Genomic DNA, 21,833 nt, shown 5'->3' with positions numbered 1-21,833 from the left:
AACATTCTTTGGTTTTTGGTGTGTGTGTGTTATGTATTTTTTTTCTTTTTTTGAGATGGGGTCTTTGTTGCAGTGACACAATCTCAGCTCACTGCAAACTCTGCCTCTTGATTTCAATGGGCTCAAGCAATTCTCTGCCTCAGCCTCCCGAATTGCTGGGATTACAGGCACCCGCCAACATGCCCAGCTAATTTTTGTATTTTTAGTAGAGACAAGGTATCATCATCTTGGCCAGGCTGGTCTCGAACTCATGACCTTGTGATCCACCTGCCTTGACTTCCCAAAGTGCTGGGATTACAGGTGTGAGCCACCACAGCCTCAACATTCTTAAAGAATTTTAAACCCAGAATTTCATATCCAGCCAAACTAAGCTTCATAAGCGAAGGAGAAATAAAATCCTTTACAGACAAGCAAATTCTGAAAGATTTTGTCACACCGGGCCTGCCTTACAAGAGCTCCTGAAGGAAGCACTAAATATGGAAAGGAAAAACCGATACCAGCCACTGCAAAAACATGCCAAATGGTAAAGACCATCGACACTATGAAGAAATTGCATGAAGTAACGGGCAAAATAACCAGCTAACATCATAATGACAGGATCCAATTCTCACATACCAATATTAACCTTAAATGTAAATGGGCTAAATGCCCCAATCAAAAAACAGAGACTGGAAAACTGGATAAAGAGTAAAGACCCATCAGTGTGCTGTATTCAGGAGATCCATCTCATGTGCAAAGACACATAGGCTCAAAATAAAGGGATGGAGGAGTATTTACCAAGCAAATGGAAAGAAAAAAAAAAAAGCCGGGGTCACAATCCTAGTCTCTGATAAAACAGACTTTAAATCAACAAAGATCAAGAAAGACAAAGAAGGCCATTACATAATGATAAAGGGATCAATGCAACAAGAAGAGCTAACTGTCCTACATATATGTGCACCCAATACAGGAGCATCCAGATTCATAAAGCAAGTCCTTAGAGACCTACAAAGAGACTTACACTCCCACACAATAATAGTGGAAGACTTTAACACCCGACTGTCAATATTAGACAGATAACGAGACAGAAAATTAACAAGGATATTCAGGACTTGAACTTAGCTCTGGATCAAGTGGACCTAATAGACATCTACAAAACTCTCCACCCCAAATCAACAGAATATACATTCTTCTCAGCAACACATCGCACTTATTCTAAAAATGACCATATAATTGGAAGTAAAATACTCCTCAGCAAATGCAAAAGAATGGAAATCATAACAAACTGTCTCTCAAACCACAGTGCAATCAAATTAGAACTCAGGATTAAGAAACTGACTCAAAACCACAAAACTACATGGAAACTGAAGAACCTGCTCCTGAATGACTACTGGGTAAATAACGAAATGAAGGCAGAAATAAATAAGTTCTTTGAAACCAATGAGAACAAAGACACAATGTACCAGAATCTCTGGGACACAGCTAACACAGTGTTTAGAGGAAAATTTATAGCACTAAATGCCCACAAGAGAAAGCGGGAAAGATCTAAAATCAACACCCTAACATCACAATTAAAAGAACTAGAAAAGCCAAGAGCAAACAAATTCAAAAGCTAGCAGAAGACAAGAAATAACTAAGATCAGAGCAGAACTGAAGGAGACAGAGACACAAAAAACCCTTCAAAAAAATCAAGGAATCCAAGAGCTGTTTTTTTTTTTTAAAAGATTAATGAAATAGACCACTACCAAGACTAATAAAGAAGAAAAGAGAGAAGAATCAAATAGACACAATAAAAAATCATAAAGGAGATATCATCACTGATCCCACAGAAATAGAAATTACCATCAGAGAATACTATAAACACCTCTACGCAAATAAACTAGAAAATCTAGAAGAAATGGATAAATTCCTGGACACATACACCCTCCCAAGACTAAACCAGGAAGAAGTCAAATCCCTGAATAGACCGATAACAAGTTCTGAAATTGAGGCAGCAATTAATAGCCTACCAACCAAAAAACGCCCAGGACCAGATGGATTCACACCCAAATTCTACCAGAGGTACAAAGTGGAGCTGGTACCATTCCTTCTGAAAGTATTCCAAACAACAGAAAAGAGGGACTCCTCCCTAACTCACTTTATGAGGCCAGGATCATCCTGGTAACAGCCAATAACCAATAAAAGCCTACCAACCAATAAAAGCCCAGGACAAAATGGATTCACAGCTTAGAAGGGATGTACTCAGTGTGGCAAGGAAAGGAAGCGCCAGTCACTTCAGCTGAGGCCCTAGTGAGCACCAACGCAACACTCAGATTGTGCTCTGTTCTCTCTCTGACTCCTGGTACAGACGACTGTATAGCACAGAGAAAGGAGAGCAGCACAGAAAGTGTCAGACTACAAAGGGAAGTGTAAGTACTTCTGGCAAGTATTACTATGTATTAATTCAAGCTGTCTGAAATTATGAGAACAGCTTCAGGATATAACAAGGATACTGCATTAAGCAGTAAAAATAGATCCAATTAATCCCAAATAGTTCTGGGGTATCCTATAGCAGAGACAGACTAAGAGGTGTGACTTGATCCGAGGCTAGTAGCAGCTCCACATTCCACTACACAGGCCTAAGCACAGAAAGAAACTGGCCGCCCACTACCATAGCCATCACTGCCTCCGTGAGCACATGGAGTTCAATTCTCTCGCAGTTTCAAAATGTATCCTTTGGACATCAGAGGTGATAGATTCAAAACAGGCTTGTGAAGACCTAACCTTAGAAACTTCCAAATAAAAAATTAAGGTTAAAGTTCTTTTGGGGAATTTTAAAGTGTTATACCATGGACAAGTAGAACATCAATGTCAAATAAAGTATAAAACCCATCATCCAAACTTAAACAACAAACTTCATCTCTCATCCATTTGAACAAAATCGGCCTACTACAATTAAGATTAATTTTGCATGCAAACGATGGCAACAAACATCACATAATGATTTTTCAAGCCTTCAAATAAAAACCTTAAAGAATCAGTTTAAAGACTGGCACCTCAGTTATAGGAATACAAGTTGGAGACTGTTTTGTCACCAGGGACCTTCTAACATCCTCACTTTCTAGGGTCAGTAGTAACTTTTATTTAAGGTTCTTTCTGAGTTTATTGCAGTTTAGCTTTTTTTTTCTTCCTTTCCTTTTGTGGTGGAGTCTCATTGTGTCACCCAGGCTGGAGTGCAGTGGCGCGACCTCGGCTCACTGCAACCTCCGCCTCCCAGGTTCAAGAGATTCTCCTGCCCCAGCCTCCCGAGTAGCTGGGATTACAGGCATGTGCCACCATGCCAGGCTAATTTTTGTATTTTTTTAAAGTAGAGACAGGGTGTCACCATGTTGCTCAGTCCAGTCTCAAACCCTCGGCGTCGGTGATCTGCCCGCCTCAGCCTCCCAAAGTGTTGGATTACAGGTGTGAGCCACTGCACCTGGCCTACTACAGTTTTTATAAACAGAAAAGCTTCTAGTCCAAATATTTCATGCTGAAAATATGACAATGGGGTCAGACTAACATATATTAAATGCTTATTAAAAAACAAGGAAGATATCTGATAATCATATGTACTGAAAAGGTAAATTTTAAAAATCATCTTATCTAATCAGATCAAATTTCTTATAATTTGAGTGATAATCTGGAATGTTGAGAACTTAATTTGGATGAGGGCTGAATTATAACATCATCTATCTAATTTTAGCATTTGCCAGAATCTGTTTAATGTCTGAAATGAGCTTTACCACAAATTATTCCTCTACTTCACTGACTTTTTCATTGATTGATACTATTCTGGTCTATACTGTAAAAATTCCTCACATGAATCACAAAACCTATAGAAAAAGGTTTCCATGTTAGTTAAGGATTAATCTGAAAGTCCTTTTAATTTAAATATTTTTTATTTTTTATTAAAATTTTCTTAAATGTGTAAGTACACTAGCATTCTAGTTTTTATGCTAGGCATTCAAATGCTTTATTACTATTACAACAATGACAACAAATATTATAACAATGACATAAAGTAGAAATTATTATCTTTATTTTACAGATGAGAAAACTGAATCATAAAAAGGTCACATAACTTGCTGAGGGTTACACAGCTAGTGATCTGGAGCTGGTTTTTAGTTTACTAAATATCTTATGTCAACTTATTTTGGTGTGTGTGATTAGTCTATCACAAAATAGAGAACACTTTGGATTCCCCTTAACCAGTGTTTTCTAGAGTGTTTTTTTTTTTTTTTTTTTTTTTTTTTGAGACAGAGTCTTGCTCTGTCGCCCAGGCTGGAGTGCAGTGGCACGATCTTGGTTCACTGCAACCTCTGCCTCCTGGGTTCAAGCCATTCTCCTGCCTCAGCCTCCCCAGTTGCTGGGATTACAGGCACACACCACCATGCCCAGCTATTTTTTGTATTTTTAGTAAAGACGGGGTTTCACCATGTTGGGCACGCTGGTCTTGAACTCCTAGCCTCGTGATCCGCCCACCTCGGCCTCCCAAAGTTCTGGGATTATAGGTGTGAGCCACCGTGCCCAGCCTCTAGACTGTTTCTTTACTTCACTTAAGTCCCAATAATCCAAACTGACCTACAGTGATAACTTTTAGCTTAAATTCTTACATCTTTTAGTGCAACATAGATAGGACTTATTGAACTATATTATTTTGTTATTAAAATATGATCTCCTAGGCATAAAATTAGGATTTAGGAAAGGGACAATCAGTCACTAAAGCTATTACCTTAACCCTAAGGATAAAAAGAAATTCATAAACTACTAACATCAGTTATCAGCTATTGTTGCTTATTCAAATGCACTAAACCACAGCTCAAGATGTTGATCACAGACCTTACTAATGACAATGAACGTTAAGTTTTACATCAACAATGTAAGCATCTGTGGTCAGGATAAAAATCAGCTCTAAAACATGGAAGGAAATTTTATATTCAGTGCATATACAACTAGTGTTTGAAAATTTTAAGGTACTTGACATTTCAAATGAGGTAATTTCAACGAGGAAAAAGAAAATGACTTGGTTGAGCAGAAAGGCCAAGCTGTGGATTAATGATGAAGGCTGATATGCATGTACTGACACCTTGGCAGGCTGGGAAAGACACCTACTCCTTTCTTGCATCTGTTTATGGGCACTGAGGATGGGCTATTTCGTGTTAATTTTAAGTGACTTCCATCTGCATCATAGGTAGAAAAAAATTGCTGCAAATTAACATATGAATCACAGTTCCAATCTAATGCTTCAGTATTTCTTCATATTAAAATTCCATACATTTAATTAAAAAAAAAAAACTCAGAAATCAGCAAATTACCTCGAATGTAGCTCTGTGCTGCCATTATTATATTTGCTTCCTCTTTCCCAGACACCAAAGTCAGGCACACGGTAAACTCTTTCCACACAAAATACAAGGTTTTGAATAAAAGAGACCTAAAAGAAAAAGAAATGAAACATAAGGACATACTCAATAACAGGACATAGGCCGGGTGCAGTGGCTCACGCCTGTAATCCCAGCACTTTGGGAGGCTGAGGGGAGGGATTACCTGAGGTTGGGAGTTTGAGACCAGCATGACCAACATGCAGAAACCTGTCTCTACTAAAAAATACAAAAATTAGGGGTCCGTTCCAAGACGGCCAAATATGATCAGCTCTGGTCTGCAGCTCCCAGCATGATCAATGCAGAAGACGGGGTGATTTCTGCATTTCCAACTGAGATACCTGGTTCATCTCATTAGGACTGGTCGGACAGTGGATGCAGCCCACGGAAGGCGAGCTGAAGCAGGGTGGGGCATCGCTTCACCCAGGAAGCGCAAGGGGTCAGGGGATTTCCCTTTCCTAGCCAAGGGAAGCTGTGACAGACTGTACCAGAAAAATTGGGACACTGTCACCTAAATACTGTGCTTTTCCAATGGTCTTAGCAAACGGCACACCAGGAGATTATATCCTGCACCTGGCTCAGCAGGTCCCATGGCCATGGAGCCTTGCTCACTGCTAGAACAGCGGTCCGAGATCGAACTGGAAGGCAGCAAGCCTGGCTGGGGGAGGGGAGTCCACCATTGTGGAGGCTTGAGTAGGTAAACAAAGCGGCCAGGAAGCTACAGGTGGAGCACACCACAGCTCAAGGAGGCCCACTGCTTCTGTAGACTCCACTTGTTGAGGCAGGGCATAGGTGAAAAAAAGGCAGCTGAAACTTCTGCAGACTTAAACATCCCTGTCCAACAGCTCTGAAGAGGGCAGTGGTTCTCCCAGCACAGTGTTTGCCCTCTAAGAAAAGACAGACTGCCTCCTCAAGTGGGTCCCTGACCCCCATGTAGCCTAACTTGGAGACACATCCCAGTAGGGGCCGACTGACACCTCATAGAGCTAGGTGCCCCTCTGAGTCAAAGCTTCCAGAGGAAGGTTCAGGCAGCAGTATTTGTTGTTCTGCAATATTTGCTGTTCTGCAGCCTCCACTGGTGATACCCAGGGAAACTGTCTGGAGTGGACCTCCAGCAAACTCCAACAGAGCTGCAGCTGAAGGGCCTGTTAGAAGGAAAACTAACAAACAGAAAGGAACAGCATCAACATCAACAAAAAGGACATTCACACCAAAACCCCATCTATAGGTCACCATCATCAAAGACCAAAGGTAGGTAAAGCCACAAAGATGGGGAGAAACCACAGCAGAAAAGCTGAAAGTTCTAAAAACAGGAGTGCCCCCTTTCCTCCCATCGCAGCTCCTTACCAGCAATGGAAAAACCTGGATGGAGAATGACTTTGACGAGTTTACAGAAGTAGGCTTCAGAAAGTTGGTAATAACAAACTTATCCCAGCTAAAGAAGGATGTTAGAACCCATTGCAAGGAAGCTAAAAACTTTGAAAAAAGATTATATGAATGGCTAACTAAAATAAACAGTGTAGAGAAGACCTTAACTGACCTGACGGAGCTGAAAACCATGGCACCAAGAACCACGTGATGCAGGCACAAGCTTCAGTAGCCAATTCGATCAAGTGGAAGAAAGGGTATCAGTGATTGAAGATCAAATGAATGAAATGGAGCGAGAAGAGACATTTAGAGAAAAAAGAGTAAAAAGAAATGAACAAGGCCTCCAAGAAATATGGGACTATCTGAAAAGACCAAATCTATGTTTGATTCATGTATCTGAAAGGGATAGGGAGAATGGAACCAAGTGGAAAACAGGCTTCAGGATATTATCCAGGAGAACTTCCCCAACCTAGCAAGGGAGGCCAACATTCAAATTCAGGAAATACAGAGAACACCACAAAGATACTCCTCAAAAAAGAGCAACCTCAAGGCACAAAATTGTCAAATTCACCAAGGTTGAAATGAAGGAAAAAATATTAACAGCAGCCAGAGAGAAAGGTCGGTTTACCGACAAAGGGAAGCCCATCAAACTAACAGCAGATCTCTCGGAAGAAACCATACAAGCCAGAAGAGAGTGGGGGCCAATATTCAACATTCTTAAAGAAAAGAATTTTCAACCCAGAATTTCATATCCAGCCAAACTAAGCTTCATAAGTGAAGGAGAAATAAAATCCTTTACTGACAAGCAAATGCTGAGAGATTTTATCAGCACCAGGCCTGCCTTACAAGAGCTCATGAAGGAAGCACTAAACACGGAAAGGAACAACCAGTACAAGCCACTCCAAAAACATGCCAGATGGTAAAGACCATTGATGCTAGGAAGAAACTGCATCAATTAATTGGCAAAATAACCAGCGAGCATCATGACAGGATCAAATTCACACATAACAATATTAACCTTAAATGTAAATGGGCTAAATGCCCCAATTAAAAGACACAGAGAGCAAACTGGATAACGAGTCAAGACCCATCAGTGTGCTGTACTCAGGAGACACACATAGGCTAAAAATAAAGGGATGGAGGAAGATCTACCCAGCAAATGGAAAGCAAAAAAAAAGCAGGGGTTGCAATTCTAGTCTCTGAGAAAACAGACTTTAAACCAACAAAGATCAAAAGAGACAAAGGTGGCCATTATATAATGCTAAAGGGATCAATTCAACAAGAACAGCTAACTATCCTAAACATATGTGCACCCAATACAGGAGCACCCAGATTCATAAAGCAAGTCCTTAGAGACCTACAAAGAGACTTAGACTCCCACAGAATAATAATGGGAGACTTTAACACCCCACTGTCAATATTAGACAGATCAACAAGACAGAACGGTAACAAGGATATCCAGGACTTGAACTCAGCTCTGGAACAATCTCACATAATAGACATCTACAGAACTCTATACCCCAAATCAACAGAATATACATTCTTCTCAGCAACACATAGCACTTATTCCAAAATTGACCACATATGTGGAAGTAAAGCACTCCTCAGCAAATGTAAAAGAACAGCAATCACAACAAACTGTCTCTCAGACCACAGTGCCATCAACTTACAACTCAGGATTAACAAACTCACTCAAAACCACACAACTACATGGAAACTGAAGAACCTGCTCCTGAATGACTACTGGTTAAATAACAAAATGAAGGCAGAACCAATGAGAACAAAGACACAACGTAACAGAATCTCTGGGACACATTTAAAGCAGTGTGTAGAGGGAAATTTATAGCACTAAATGCCTATCAGAGAAAGTGGGAAAGATCCAAAATTGACACCCTAACATCACAATTAAAAGAACTAGAGGCCAGGCGTGGTGGCTCACGCCTGTAATCCCAGCACTTTGGGAGGCCGAGGCAGGCGGATCACGAGGTCAGGAGATCGAGACCGTCATGGCTAACACGGTGAAACCCTGTCTCTACTAAAAAATACAAAAAATTAGCCGGGTGAGCTGGAGGGCGCCTGTAGTCCCAGCTACGCAGGAGGCTGAGGCAGGAGAATGGCGTGAACCCCGGGGGGCGGAGCCTGCAGTGAGCTGAGATCACGCCACTGCACTCCAGCCTGGGTGAAAGAGCGAGACTCATCTCAAGAAAAGAAAAAAAAAAGAACTAGAGAAGCAAGAGCAAAGAAATTGAAAAGCTAGCAGAAGGCAATAAATAACTAAGATCAGAGCAGAACTGAAGGAGGTAGAGAAACAAAAACCCTTCAAAAAAATCAATGAATCCAGGAGCTGGTTTTTTGAAAAGATCAACAAAATTGATAGATGACTAGCAAGACTAATAAGAAAGAGAGAAGAATCAAATAGACACAATAAAAAATGATAAAGGGGATATCACCACTGATCCCACAGAAATACAAACTACCATCAAAGAATACAACAAACACCTCTATGCAAATAAACTAGAAAATCTAGAAGAAATGGATAAATTCCTAGAGACCTACAGCCTCCCATGACTAAACCAGGAAGAAGTTGAATAGCTGAATAGACCAATAATAGGCTCTGAAATTGAGGCAATAATTACTAGCCTACCAACCAAAAAAAGTCCAGGACCAGACAGATTCACAGTCGAATTCTACCAGATGTACAAGGAGGAGCTGGTACCATTCCTTCTGAAACTATTCCAATCAACAGAGAAAGAGGGAATCCTCCCTAACTCATTTTATGAGGCCAGCATCATCCTGATACTAAAGCCTGGCAGACACAACAAAAAAAAGAGAATTTTCGACCAATATCCCTGATGAACATCAATGGAAAAATCCTCAATAAAATACTGGCAAACCGAATCCACCAGCACATCAAAAAGCTTATCCACCATGATCAAGTTGGCTTCATCTCTGGGATGCAAGGCTGGTTCAACATACTCAAATCATTAAACGTATCCATCACATAAACAGAACCAAAGACAAAAACCACATGATTATCTCAATAGATGCAGAAAAGGCCTTTGACAAAATTCCAACAGCCCTTTATGCTAAAAACTCTCAATAAACTAGGTATTGATGGAATGTATCTCAAAATAATAAGAGCTATTTATGACAAACCCACAGCCAATATCATACTGAATGGGCAAAAAATGGAAGCATTCCCTTTGAAAACTGGCACAAGACAGGGATGCCCTCTCTCACCACTCCTATTCAACATAATGTTGGAAGTTCTGGCCAGGGCAAATAGGCAAGAGAAAGAAATAAAGGATATTCAATTAGGAAAAGAGGAAGTCAAATTCTCCCAGTTTGCAGATAACACGATTGTATATTTAGAAAACCCCATTGTCTCAGCCCAAAATCTCCTTAAGCTGATAGGCAACTGCAGCAAAGTCTCAGGATACAAAAGCAATGTGCAAAAATCACAAGCATTTTTATACACCAATAACAGACAAACAGAGAGCCAAATCATGAGGAAGCTCCCATTCACAATTTCTACAAAGAGAATAAAATACCTAGGAATCCAACTTACAAAGGATGTGAAGGACCTCTTTAAGGAAAACTACAAACCGCTGCTCAATGAAATAAAAGAGGACACAAACAAATGGAAGAACATTCCATGCTCATGGGTAGGAAAAATCAATATTGTGAAAATGGCCATACTGCCCAAGGTAATTCATAGATTCAATGCCATCCCCATTAAGCTACCAATGACTTTCTTCACAGAATTGGAAATAACTACTTTAAAGTTCATATGGAATCAAAAAAGAGCCTGCATCGCCAAGTCAATCCTAAGCAAAAAGAACGAAGCTGGAGGCATCATGCTACCTGACTTCAAACTATACTAAAGGCTACAATAACCAAAACAGCATGGTACTGGTACCAAAACAGAGATATACACCAGTCGAACAGAACAGAGGCCTCAGAAATAATACCACACATCTACAACCATCTGATCTTTGACAAACCTTACAAAAAGAAGAAATGGGGAAAGGATTCCCTATTTAATAAATGGTACTGGGAAAACTGGCTAGTCATATGTAGAAAGCTGAAACTAGATCCCTTCCTTATACCTTATACGAAAATTAATTCAAGATGAATTGAAGACTTAAATATAAGACCTAAAACCATAAAAACCCTAGAGGAAAACCCAGGTAATACCATTCAGGATATAGGCATGGGCAAGCACTTAATGACTAAAACACCAAAAGCAACGGCAACAAAAGCCAAAATAGACAAATGGTATCTAATTAAACTAAAGAGCTTCTGTACAGCAAAAGAAACTACCATCAGAGTGAAGAGGCAACCTACAGAATGGGAGAAAAATTTTGCCATCTACCCATCTGACAAAGGGCTAATATCCAGAATCTACAAAGAATTTAAATTTACAAGAAAAAATCAAACAACCCCATCAAAAAGTGGGCAAAGGATATGAAAAGACACTTTTCAAAAGAAGACATTTATGCAGCCAACAGACACATGAAAAAAAATGCTCATCATCACTGGTCCTCAGAGAAATGCAAATCAAAACCACAATGAGATACCATCTCACACCAGTTAGAATGGTGATCATTAGAAAGTCAGGAAACAACAGATGTTGGAGAGGATGTGCAGAAATAGGAACACTTTTACACTGTTGATTGGAATGTAAACTAGTTCAACCACTGTGGAAGACAGTGTGGCAATCCTTCAAGGATCTAGAAATAGAAATACCATTTGACCCAGCCATCCCATTACTGGGTATATTCCCCAAGGATTATAAATCATGCTACTATAAAGACACATGCAGACACATGTTTATTGCAGCACTATTCCATAGCAAAGACTTGGAACCAACCCAAATGTCCATCAATGATAGACTGGATTAAGAAAATGTGGCACATATACACCATAGAATACTATGCAGCCATAAAAAAGGATGAATTCATGTCCTTTGCAGGGACATGGATGAAGCTGGAAACCATCATTCTCAGCAAACTATCGCAAGGACAGAAAACCAACTACCACATGTTCTCACTCATACGTGCGAATTAAACAATGAGAACACTTGGACATAGGGTGGGGAACATCACACACCGGGGCCTGTCATGTGGTGGTGTGATGGGGGAGGGGTAGTATTAGGAGAAATACCTAATGTAAATGACGAGTTAATGGGTACAGCAAACCAACATGGTACATGTATACATATGTGACAAACTTGCATGTTGTGCACATGTACTCTAGAACTTAAAGTATAATAAAAAAATATATAAAAATTAGCCAGGCGTGGTGATGTATGCCTGTAATCCCAGCTACTTGGGAGGCTGAGGCAGGAGAATCGCTTGAACACGGGAGGCAGAGGTTGTGCTGAGCCAAGATTGCCCCATTGCCACTCCAACCTGGGCAACGAGAGTGAAACTTTATCTCCAAAAAAAAATAAAAACAAACAAACAAACAAACAAAAAAAACAGGACATTTAGATACTAAAGAGAATAATTAGATACCATTTGAAATCCAAATACATACTTGTCTCCCAACACATTTTTAATATGCTGAAATATGTGTGATTATTTATCGGGGGAACCCGTCCCCAACATTTTATCAGGGGAACCCACCCCCAATATTTCAACGTAGGTCCTTTTATTTTCCCTAAGTGTTGGCCAGTCTGAGAAATAAAGAGAAAGAGTACAAAGAGAGGAATTTTACAGCTGGGCCGCCGGGGGTGACATCACATATCGGTAGGACCATGATGCCCACTTAAGCCACAAAACCAGTAAGTTTTATTAAGAATTTCAAAAGGGGAGGCGGTGCAAGAACAGTGAGTAGGTCAAAAGATCACATGCTTCAAAGGGCAAAAAAGAGAAGAAAGATCACATGCTTCTGAGGAAACAGGACAAAAGGCAAAACAGAAATACTGATAAGGGTCTATGTTCAGCTGTGCACATATTGTCTTGATAAACATTTTAAACAACAGAAAACAGGGTTCGAGAGCAGAGAACCGGTCTGACCTCAAATATACCAGGGCGGGGTTTTTTCCCCACCCTAATAAACCTGAGGGTACTGCAAGAGACCAGGGCGTATTTCAGTCCTTATCTCAACCGCATAAGACAGACACTCCCAGAGCGGCCGTTTATAGACCTTCCCCAAGGAATGCAATTCTTTTCCTAGGGTCTTTGCTAGGAAAAGAATTTAGTGATATCTCTCCTACTTGCACATCCATTTATAGGCTCTCTGCAGGAAGAAAAATAGGGCTTTTTTTGCCTGACCCTGCAGGCAGTCAGACCTTATGGGTGTCTTCCCTTGTTCCCTAAAAATCGCTGTTACTCTGTTCTTTTTCAAGGTGCACTGTTTTCACATTGTTCAAACACACATTTTACAATCAATTTGTACAGTTAACGCAATCATCACAGTGGTCCTGACGTGACGTATGTCCTCAGCTTACAGAGATAACAGGATTAAGATATTAAAATAAAGACTGGGGTAAGAAATTATGGAAGTATTATTTGGGAGGTGATAAATGTCCATGAAATCTTCACAATTTATATTCCTCTGCTGTGGCTCCAGCCGGTCCCTCCGTTTGGGGTCCCTGACTTCCCGCAACAATTATTACATTACTATGAATACTATTATATACTTTTTCTAATATTAAGCTCACTTAAGCTTAGAGTCTAATATTATACAGTATAGAAATAAAATTTAAATCCTCTCAATGCTCCAATGGAATATATCCAATAGATACATTCTTCAACAACGTATCTATTATTGTTTATAAGGACTATACATCTTAAGCACTAAGACAAGTATAAAACATTGTTTTTATACTAGATATAATATGCGTAATCTGAAATGTCCATATGAAATGTTAAGTCTAAAACTTTATATATTAAAAAAAAAAGTACTTATCTGTTCTGTAAAGTGCCAGCTCCACATTGGGTCAACCTTAAGTTCTGAGTCTATTCATTATCCTGAAATCCAATCTTCCTCCTGCCTTTTGTATAGCTACAGGTACGTTGTTATAAACTCAAAGTTCACAGGTGGAAGTGGGCTCCAACCAAAAAGCCAGGAGTCAGAGCTTCCATGTAAAGATTTCAGACATGTGACAAAATTTATACTCTCAAAACAAACTATGGAAAACAAAGATTATGGTGAATTCTTAGTTAATAATGTTCCTTTATTTTAATAAGGACAATTTCTTATGTGGGCTACAGGTTCTGATTACAGGGTTTGAAATTTAGTTATCGTGTTAGGTTCAATATGGCAAACTGAATACATGCATCTGCCTACCCTTCAACACAAAACCCTTCTGAAGTGGCAATACACATGTCTCACCTTCACCCTAGACACACATAATCAATATAATGTATATACTTTTAAGAAGGAAACAATAACACAGAAAGCCAAGGTAAGATTCCATCAGTAGACCAGAAACTTTCAGAAACTACAGGAAGTGAGAAAGCACATGGGAGGGAACTGGTGGAGAAATCAAAGCAGAGGAAACCACAGCCTCTCAAAATGGTGTTTCCTTGTTTTCTAGGGCCTCCAGGAAATCTCTAAGCTCAGAGTCAACAAACACAGAGATAAACAGTTGATCAGGGATAAGTCTACCCAGGTTATCTCATGAAGGATGAATGGCTGGGGCACCTGAATCCATGATGTTTACATTCTCCTCCCCAACAGAGACATTTGCCCTCAGGGCAAGAATACCTCCCTCATTTCAGTGAAGGAAAGAGCAACCAGGGTGTTAAGGCCTCACAGAAATAGAAGAGAGTGTGAGTTATTTCTAGATTTCTCCAAAACATGCACCTATTCCAGAACCTCTTCACCCAAGAGTAGAACAGTACATCCCACAGTAAACTTTTTTAAATTTTGAATATTGATCAGGGCCCCCTCAGCTTACCCAACTCGGGCTACCTTGCCTATATACCTTAAGGAAAACCTTCCTGTGTAAACAACCTGCTCACTTTCATGATGTTAGCTATTTCATGGTCTTCAACGTTATTTAGATTTTATAACACATACAGAAAATACTTGATAGTTTTTCAGGTCTCTAAATTTAAAGCTTCGTGGCTGGGTGCAGTGTCTCATGCCTACAATCCTAGCACTTTGGGAGGCTGAGGCAGCCAGTTCACTTGAACCAAGAAGTTCAAGACCAGCTTAGGCAACATAGCAAGACACTGTCTGCACAAAAAAATTAAAAAATTAGCTGGGCGTGGTAACATATGCTTGTGGTCCCAGCTGCTCGGGAGGCTGAGGTGGGAAGATTGCTTGAGCCTGGGAGGCTGAAGACAGTGAGCTGTGATCACGCCACTGCACTCCAGCCTGGATGACAAGAGAGAGACCTTGCCTCAACTTAAAAAGAGAGAGAGAGAGAGAGAGATTTTCCACGTATGTTTACAATGCCTGCTTACAATTCAGTGACTTTTCCATTCTAATCCTGAATACATATAACCTGTACCTTTGCTTTGAAATATTTCCACTTGAATTTCCCATTAAACAATATGTTCTAAACCCTTCCACCTAGAAGCACTTTTCAATTCTGCTTTTTTCCCCATCAGACCACTCTTTTCCAGGCTCTCAGTCTAGAAATCTCGAGATCAACTTTGACTACTGTTCAATAAAATTTATATGAGGACATTGATTTGGACTGAGCTCCTGCAGTAGGCCCAAGAGACCAGACCAAACCAGAATGGAGTCACTTATGCTAGGTGACACACAGTCAAACTGAACGTTGAAAGGGGCCAGTTTTCTGAAGAAAAACAAACAAAAACAGGAGATTCACAGCAGCCAACCAGAAGGGGCCCAGTTTCCCTGAGCTGGCATGATAAAGAAGTCTTTTCTATTTTAACCCTATAAGGAAAGTAATTTTGAAACAACCAATCAGCTTTTTGTTCCCTGTTTCTCCTTTCTTCAACCCTTTTCTGCCTATGAAGCCAACTTCTTAAGCATAACTCATTGGAGAGCCTTTGCTGGATCTTTGGAAGAAACGCCACTGATTCATGAGTCACTAATAAAAGTCAATTAGATCCTTTGAATTGTTGCAATTTTGTCTTGTGACACTACTATGTTTCCTTTTAACCCCATATTCATTCGACAGGAAGCCTGCTATTTTTCACATTGCTTCTTTAATCAAAAAAGTTTCGTGAATACTGACAGAGTATTACAATTCTCTTTTTGACATTCAAACCCTCTATATAATCTTCCCATCCTGTCCCCACAGAACTCTATTTATTCCACAATCCTCCGGCAGGAACCTGGGTTCTAATTGGGATGGATGGCCATTAGTCTTTTTTTTTATTATTTTATTTTTTATTTTTTATTATTATACTTTAGGTTTTAGAGTACATGTGCACAATGTGCAGGTTTGTTATATATGTATCCATGTGCCACGCTGGTGTGCTGCACCCATTAACTCGTCATTTAGCATTAGGTATATCTCCTAATGCTGTCCCTCCCCCCTCCCCCCACCCCACAACAGTCCCCGGAGTGTGATGTTCCCCTTCCTGTGTCCATGAGTTCTCATTGTTCAATTCCCACCTATGAGTGAGAACATGCAATGCTTGGTATTTTGTCCTTGCGATAGTTTACTGAGAATGATGTTTTCCAGTTTCATCCATGTCATACAAAGGACATGAACTCATCATTTTTTATGGCTGCATAGTATTCCATGGTGTATATGTGCCACATTTTCTTAATCCAGTCTATCATTGTTGGACATTTGGGTTGGTTCCAACTCTTTGCTTTGTGAATAGTGTCGCAATAAACATACGTGTGCATGTGTCTTTATAGCAGCATGATTTACAGTCCTTTGGGTATATACCCAGTAATGGGATGGCGGGGTCAAATGGTATTTCTAGTTCTAGATCCCTGAGGAATCGCCACACTGACTTCCACAATGGTTGAACTAGTTTACAGTCCCACCAACAGTGTAAAAGTGTTCCTATTTCTCCACATCCTCTCCAGCACCTGTTGTTTCCTGACTTTTTAATGATGGCCATTCTAACTGGTGTGAGATGGTATCTCATTGTGGTTTTGATTTGCATTTCTCTGATGGCCAGTGATGATGAACATTTTTTCATGTGTGTTTTGGCTGCATAGATGTCTTCTTCTGAGAAGTGTCTGTTCATGTCCTTCACCCACTTTTTGATGGGGTTGTTTGTTTTTTTCTTGTAAATTTGTTTGAGTCCATTGTAGATTCTGGATATTAGCCCTTTGTCAGATGAGTAGGTTGCGAAAATTTTCTCCCATTCTGTAGGTTGCCTGTTCATTCTGATGGTAGTTTCTTTTGCTGTGCAGAAGCTCTTTAGTTTAATTAGATCCCATTTGTCAATTTTGGCTTTTGTTGCCATTGCTTTTGGTGTTTTAGACATGAAGTCTTTGCCCACGCCTATGTCCTGAATGGTATTGCCTAGGTTTTCCTGTAGGATTTTAAAGGTTTTAGGTCTAACATTTAAGTCTTAATCCATCTTGAATTAATTTTTGTATAAGGTGTAAGGAAGGGATCCAGTTTCAGCTTTCTACATATGGCTAGCCAGCTTTCCCAGCACCATTTATTAAATAGGGAATCCTTTCCCCATTTCTTGTTTTTGTCAGGTTTGTCAAAGATCAGATAGTTGTAGATATGTGGCATCATTTCTGAGGGCTCTGTTCTGTTCCATTGATCTATGTCTCTGTTGTGGTACCAGAAAATCCCATAGTCTCTGCCCAAAATCTCCTTAAGCTGATTAGCAACTTCAGCAAAGTCTCAGGATACAAAATCAATGTACAAAAATCACAAGCATTCTTGTACACCAATCACAGACAAACAGAGAGCCAAATCATGAGTGAACTCCCATTCACAATTGCTTCAAAGAGAATAAAATACCTAGGAATCCAACTTACAAGGGAGGTGAAGGACCTCTTCAAGGATAACTACAAACCACTGCTCAATGAAATAAAAGAGGATACAAACAAATGGAAGAACATTCCATGCTCATGGGTTAGAAGAATCAATATCGTGAAAATGGCCATACTGCCCAAGGTAATTTATAGATTCAATGCCATCCCCATCAAGCTACCAATGACTTTCTTCACAGAATTGGAAAAAACTACTTTAAAGTTCATATGGAACCAAAAAAGAGCTCGCATCGCCAAGTCAACCCTAAGCCAAAAGAACAAAGCTGGAGGCATCACGCTACCTGACTTCAAACTATACTACAAAGCTACAGTAACCATTAGTCTTGCTCATTTCCAAAGGAAAACACTTTTCTATGAATCTTCCTTCAGCCCCTGTTCAAAACTTTTCTTAGTGAAGTCTCTAATTTCTCCTAACTCTCACTATACTTAGAGCCAAGACCACAGCTCTTAATTTTTGTTCCATGTGTGGTTTTTTTTTCTCACCTCTAATTAGTACACAGGTCTACCATCTCTTATTTGCAATTCTAAAATGCCACAAGTTCTGACATCCAATTGTTTTTTCTTAACTCATTTGTCAGCAAAACCCAGCACTGAGATGAGATTAGCTGCCTTATGTTCCACACTTTGTGTGAATATGTGTATGTCTTACTGCAAAAATATTAATGAGCAGATTCTACCCTTAGCCATGCTGGGGTTATTATATAATAAAAGGTATCAAAACAGTATTACTTTTATTTAAATCCAGCAAGTTTTGAAATCTAAAACATATTTGGTTCCAAATGTTTTTTCACATAAGAAACTGTGGTCCTGTATAACTTCTCGGAGCTCAGAAATGTAAACTTCTTGTAGTTCTCACACAAATAATACTATGATTTAGCAAGAACTGGCCTCTTGAGGAAGTATACCATTGCTAGAATATAAAAATAAAGATTGGCCAGGCACGGTGGCTCACACCTGTAATCCCAGCACTTTGGGGGGCTTAGGTGGGTGGATCACCTGAGATCAGAAGTTCGAGACCAGCCTGACCAACATGGAGAAACCCCGTCTCTACTAAAAATACAAAATTAGCTGGGTGTGATGGCGCATGACTGTAATCCCAGCTACTTGGGAGGCTGAAGCAGGAGAATCGTTTGAACCCAGGAGGCGGAGGTTGCTGTGAGCCGAGATCACGCCACTGCACTCCAGCCTGGGCAACAAGAGTGAAACTCCATCTCTAAATAAATAAATAAATATCATAACCATTTCCATGGTCAGGGTATTCTGTGTATTATCTTCAATCCTGACTCTAGTTTATGTACTCAATGTTGTCAGCCCATTGTTCCATCTTCATACCAATTTCTAATTTCTGTTACCTTACTTTGAAAGCATGTACCTTTGATATCCACTTCTGCAAAAAGTATGTAGAGAAATATTTCTAATTGAAAAGAGCTAGAACAGTCAGATCCAAACGTCGTCTGTGGTATTTTCAGTATGTTTTAGGAGTATCATTAAAACAATAATGCAAATATCTGAAATACTTTCAAAACAGAGTTAAATGAAATATAACAATAACATTTGAGATTGAATTAGAGTAATACTGTACTAAAAATCAAAATCTTAATAGACTTTATAAAATTTAAGGTATGTATGCTAAGAAACAAGTTAGAGATTGAGCGGGACTTATATTGTATAAAATACAGTTTTAGTTAGTTCATCGCAACTCCAAAAGCAAATAATTATTTAACTCTCTCTCCATGTATTACTAAAAACAATCAGTATAATAAATCAGTATAACCAAACTGTATAGTAACTCCTCAATTCTGAGGGATAGGCTCCTAAAAACATCTACGGTAATACAATTTATTAACAAGAAATTTATTATGGAGAAATTAGATAAGGAGATACTGAGTTTATAAATGACCACTGAATGTTAAGTAAAACAATTCAGACCAAGCACAAATGCTAAGTTTAAAGGAAGTTTTTGTTACACATGTTAAATTAGTAATACTGGGTACTATACAAATGATCTCCATTTACTGTTCCTTTACCACTAGAAACATTTCAGGATTTGTCTTCCCCAAGTTTCAAAAAGATATTTGTCAGTTAATTTGTCTTAATGAAGATAAGTGCTGATTCAAAGGTTTTCTCCCCTGTGTCTTGTACAGCTAAATGCTTAAGGGTTTTATGATTTCACACACTCTTTAGTGTAACTGAGCCCTACCTGCAGTGAGTAGCTGCTCAGGAACAACAAAGCTTTGCGTAACCTTAATTTACTTCAAAAACTATCTCCCTGATACCCAAAGTGAAGTAATTTTAGTCTTCCTTGTATTTCACTGTCATTTCTCCTTAGCTTGTTTCTTCCTCACTCATTCCTCATTTCTTATGATCTCAATAAATTTTATGTTATTTTGTCACATGTCCCTCAATTTCGATTTGTCTAATACTTTCCCATGAATGGACAGAAGTAATGCATTTTTGGCAAGAATATCATAGAAATAATGTTGTGACTTTCTTAAAGCACCATAGCACAGGATTCATGATGTCAGTGTATCTTCTTGCTGGTGGTAACAACCATGATCACTTAGTTACAGTAGCTCCTACTTTATAATGTTATCATCTTTCCCTTGGTAGTTAATAAACATCTTGAGGGAAATGCTTTGGAACTATGTATAAATCCTGTTTCTCCTCATAATGTTATGCACTAATTTCAGCACTTATCAGTGGATCTTGTTTACAGTAATTATCACTAGTTCTTGCCTAAAGGTTATTTTCTATTTCCCTCTTTATTTCTACATTTATGAATTAAAATCCTACCATAACAGTTTTTTAATGCAACAGTGCTGCAGTGAAATTAAAGTATGTCTCTAGGAAAGAGCTTCCCAATCATTTTGACATCATGGTACATATAGAAATATTATTTCTATACATACATTGAAGTAACTGGACAAGACTCCTGGCAGCCAGAGGTTATTGGCCAGAGGTTATGGCTAAGTCCAGGCCCCACCAACACCTTTAGGATGAAGACTCATTACCATGGCAAATCTGTAACCTGTCTGTGGTACCCTAGTAAGAAAGCTCTAATCTAGTGATGGCAGCAGTGGGCCATCTGGAGTGGCTGCTGTTATCACGCCAGCTGCAGCAGGTAGGTACACCCGGGCTGCATGCTCTGTGGGGTCGGCGGGAGCCAGGAACAAGAGGAAGTCCCACCCTTTCCGAGTTTGGGTGGGAGCTCCCTGGATGCCACTGCAGCCGCCCAAGCCACAGCTGAAGACCAGGGCATCTCTGTACTCTTGGGGCCCGGGAGGAGGGGGGAGCCCCACCATCCTGGGTGCAGCTGCACAACCCAAGTTGTGGCTGCAGACCCAGGCCTCCTGCTCCATAGAGTAGGCAGGAGCCCCGCCCTTCCCAGTGCAGCTGCAGCTGCCCAAGTTGTGGCTGTGGACCCAGGTCTCTCTGTGCTCTCGGGGGGCCGACAGCAGGCAGGAGCCCTGCACCTCTGGCACAGCTGCGGCCGCCCAAACTGTGGCTGCAGACCCAGGCATCTCTATACTCTTGGGGGCCCAAGAAACCCCCTCCCTGCCCTCGCAGGCTTGGAAGTACCTGCTCCTGATTCTTGGCTTCTCCCTACTGTCAGTATCCACTATGATCTTGGAGCAAAGTCAGGGTTGAGCCCAGATGCTGTAACAGCCCAGCCACGTGTGCACATGCTCAGGGCAGTGCAAACATGCCAGCCCCCTGCAGCCTCAGCCCCCTCCAGACTCTGGGCATTGATGAGCACCTAAGGGAAGGCAAGGCAGGGCTGAGGGCGGCCTGGCGCTGGCCTGCAGGCCCTCTTGGCACCTACAGCCTAGGTGCCATGAATGGGCAGGAGGCAGACAGGTTTCTGGGCAGAAGGGGGCAGGTCCCTGGTGAGGCCCCACTTTCAGGCCAGGGAGGGCCTGAAGGCTGGTGGCTGGACTGCCAGTCCTGTAGACTGGAGTGGGAACGTGTGGTGCCTTTTTTGAGCCTGCCTATGGACCAATGGGCATGCACTTCCTCACCCCTGAGGCCCATAAAAGCCCCAGGATCAGCCAGAGCTGAGCAGGCATCGGGATGACTAGCTGCAGAGAAGAGCTACCCACTCCAAGGCTTCCTCTCTGCTAAGAACTGCAGATGTCAGCATAACCAGGTGCAGAGAGGAGTAACCCACTCCAGAAATTC

At 40.5% G+C, this 21,833-nt stretch overlaps 1 protein-coding gene across 6 annotated transcripts in view; it reads right to left on the bottom strand.

The window, feature by feature from the left end:
- Nucleotides 1-21,833, bottom strand: part of PHKB (phosphorylase kinase regulatory subunit beta) — a 239,098-nt gene that overhangs the window by 142,699 nt on the left and 74,566 nt on the right. For all 6 annotated transcript variants that reach the window (XM_055233310.2, XM_055233313.1, XM_055233309.2 and 3 more), the window contains one exon: nucleotides 5,316-5,431. In XM_055233310.2, the coding sequence (XP_055089285.1) occupies nucleotides 5,316-5,431 (116 nt within the window). The remainder of the gene's footprint in view (nucleotides 1-5,315; nucleotides 5,432-21,833) is intronic.

This window comes from Symphalangus syndactylus, chromosome 11, assembly GCF_028878055.3.
Source record: "Symphalangus syndactylus isolate Jambi chromosome 11, NHGRI_mSymSyn1-v2.1_pri, whole genome shotgun sequence".
NCBI classification, from domain to species: domain Eukaryota; kingdom Metazoa; phylum Chordata; class Mammalia; order Primates; family Hylobatidae; genus Symphalangus; species Symphalangus syndactylus.
This window is presented reverse-complemented; position numbering and strand designations above follow the sequence as displayed.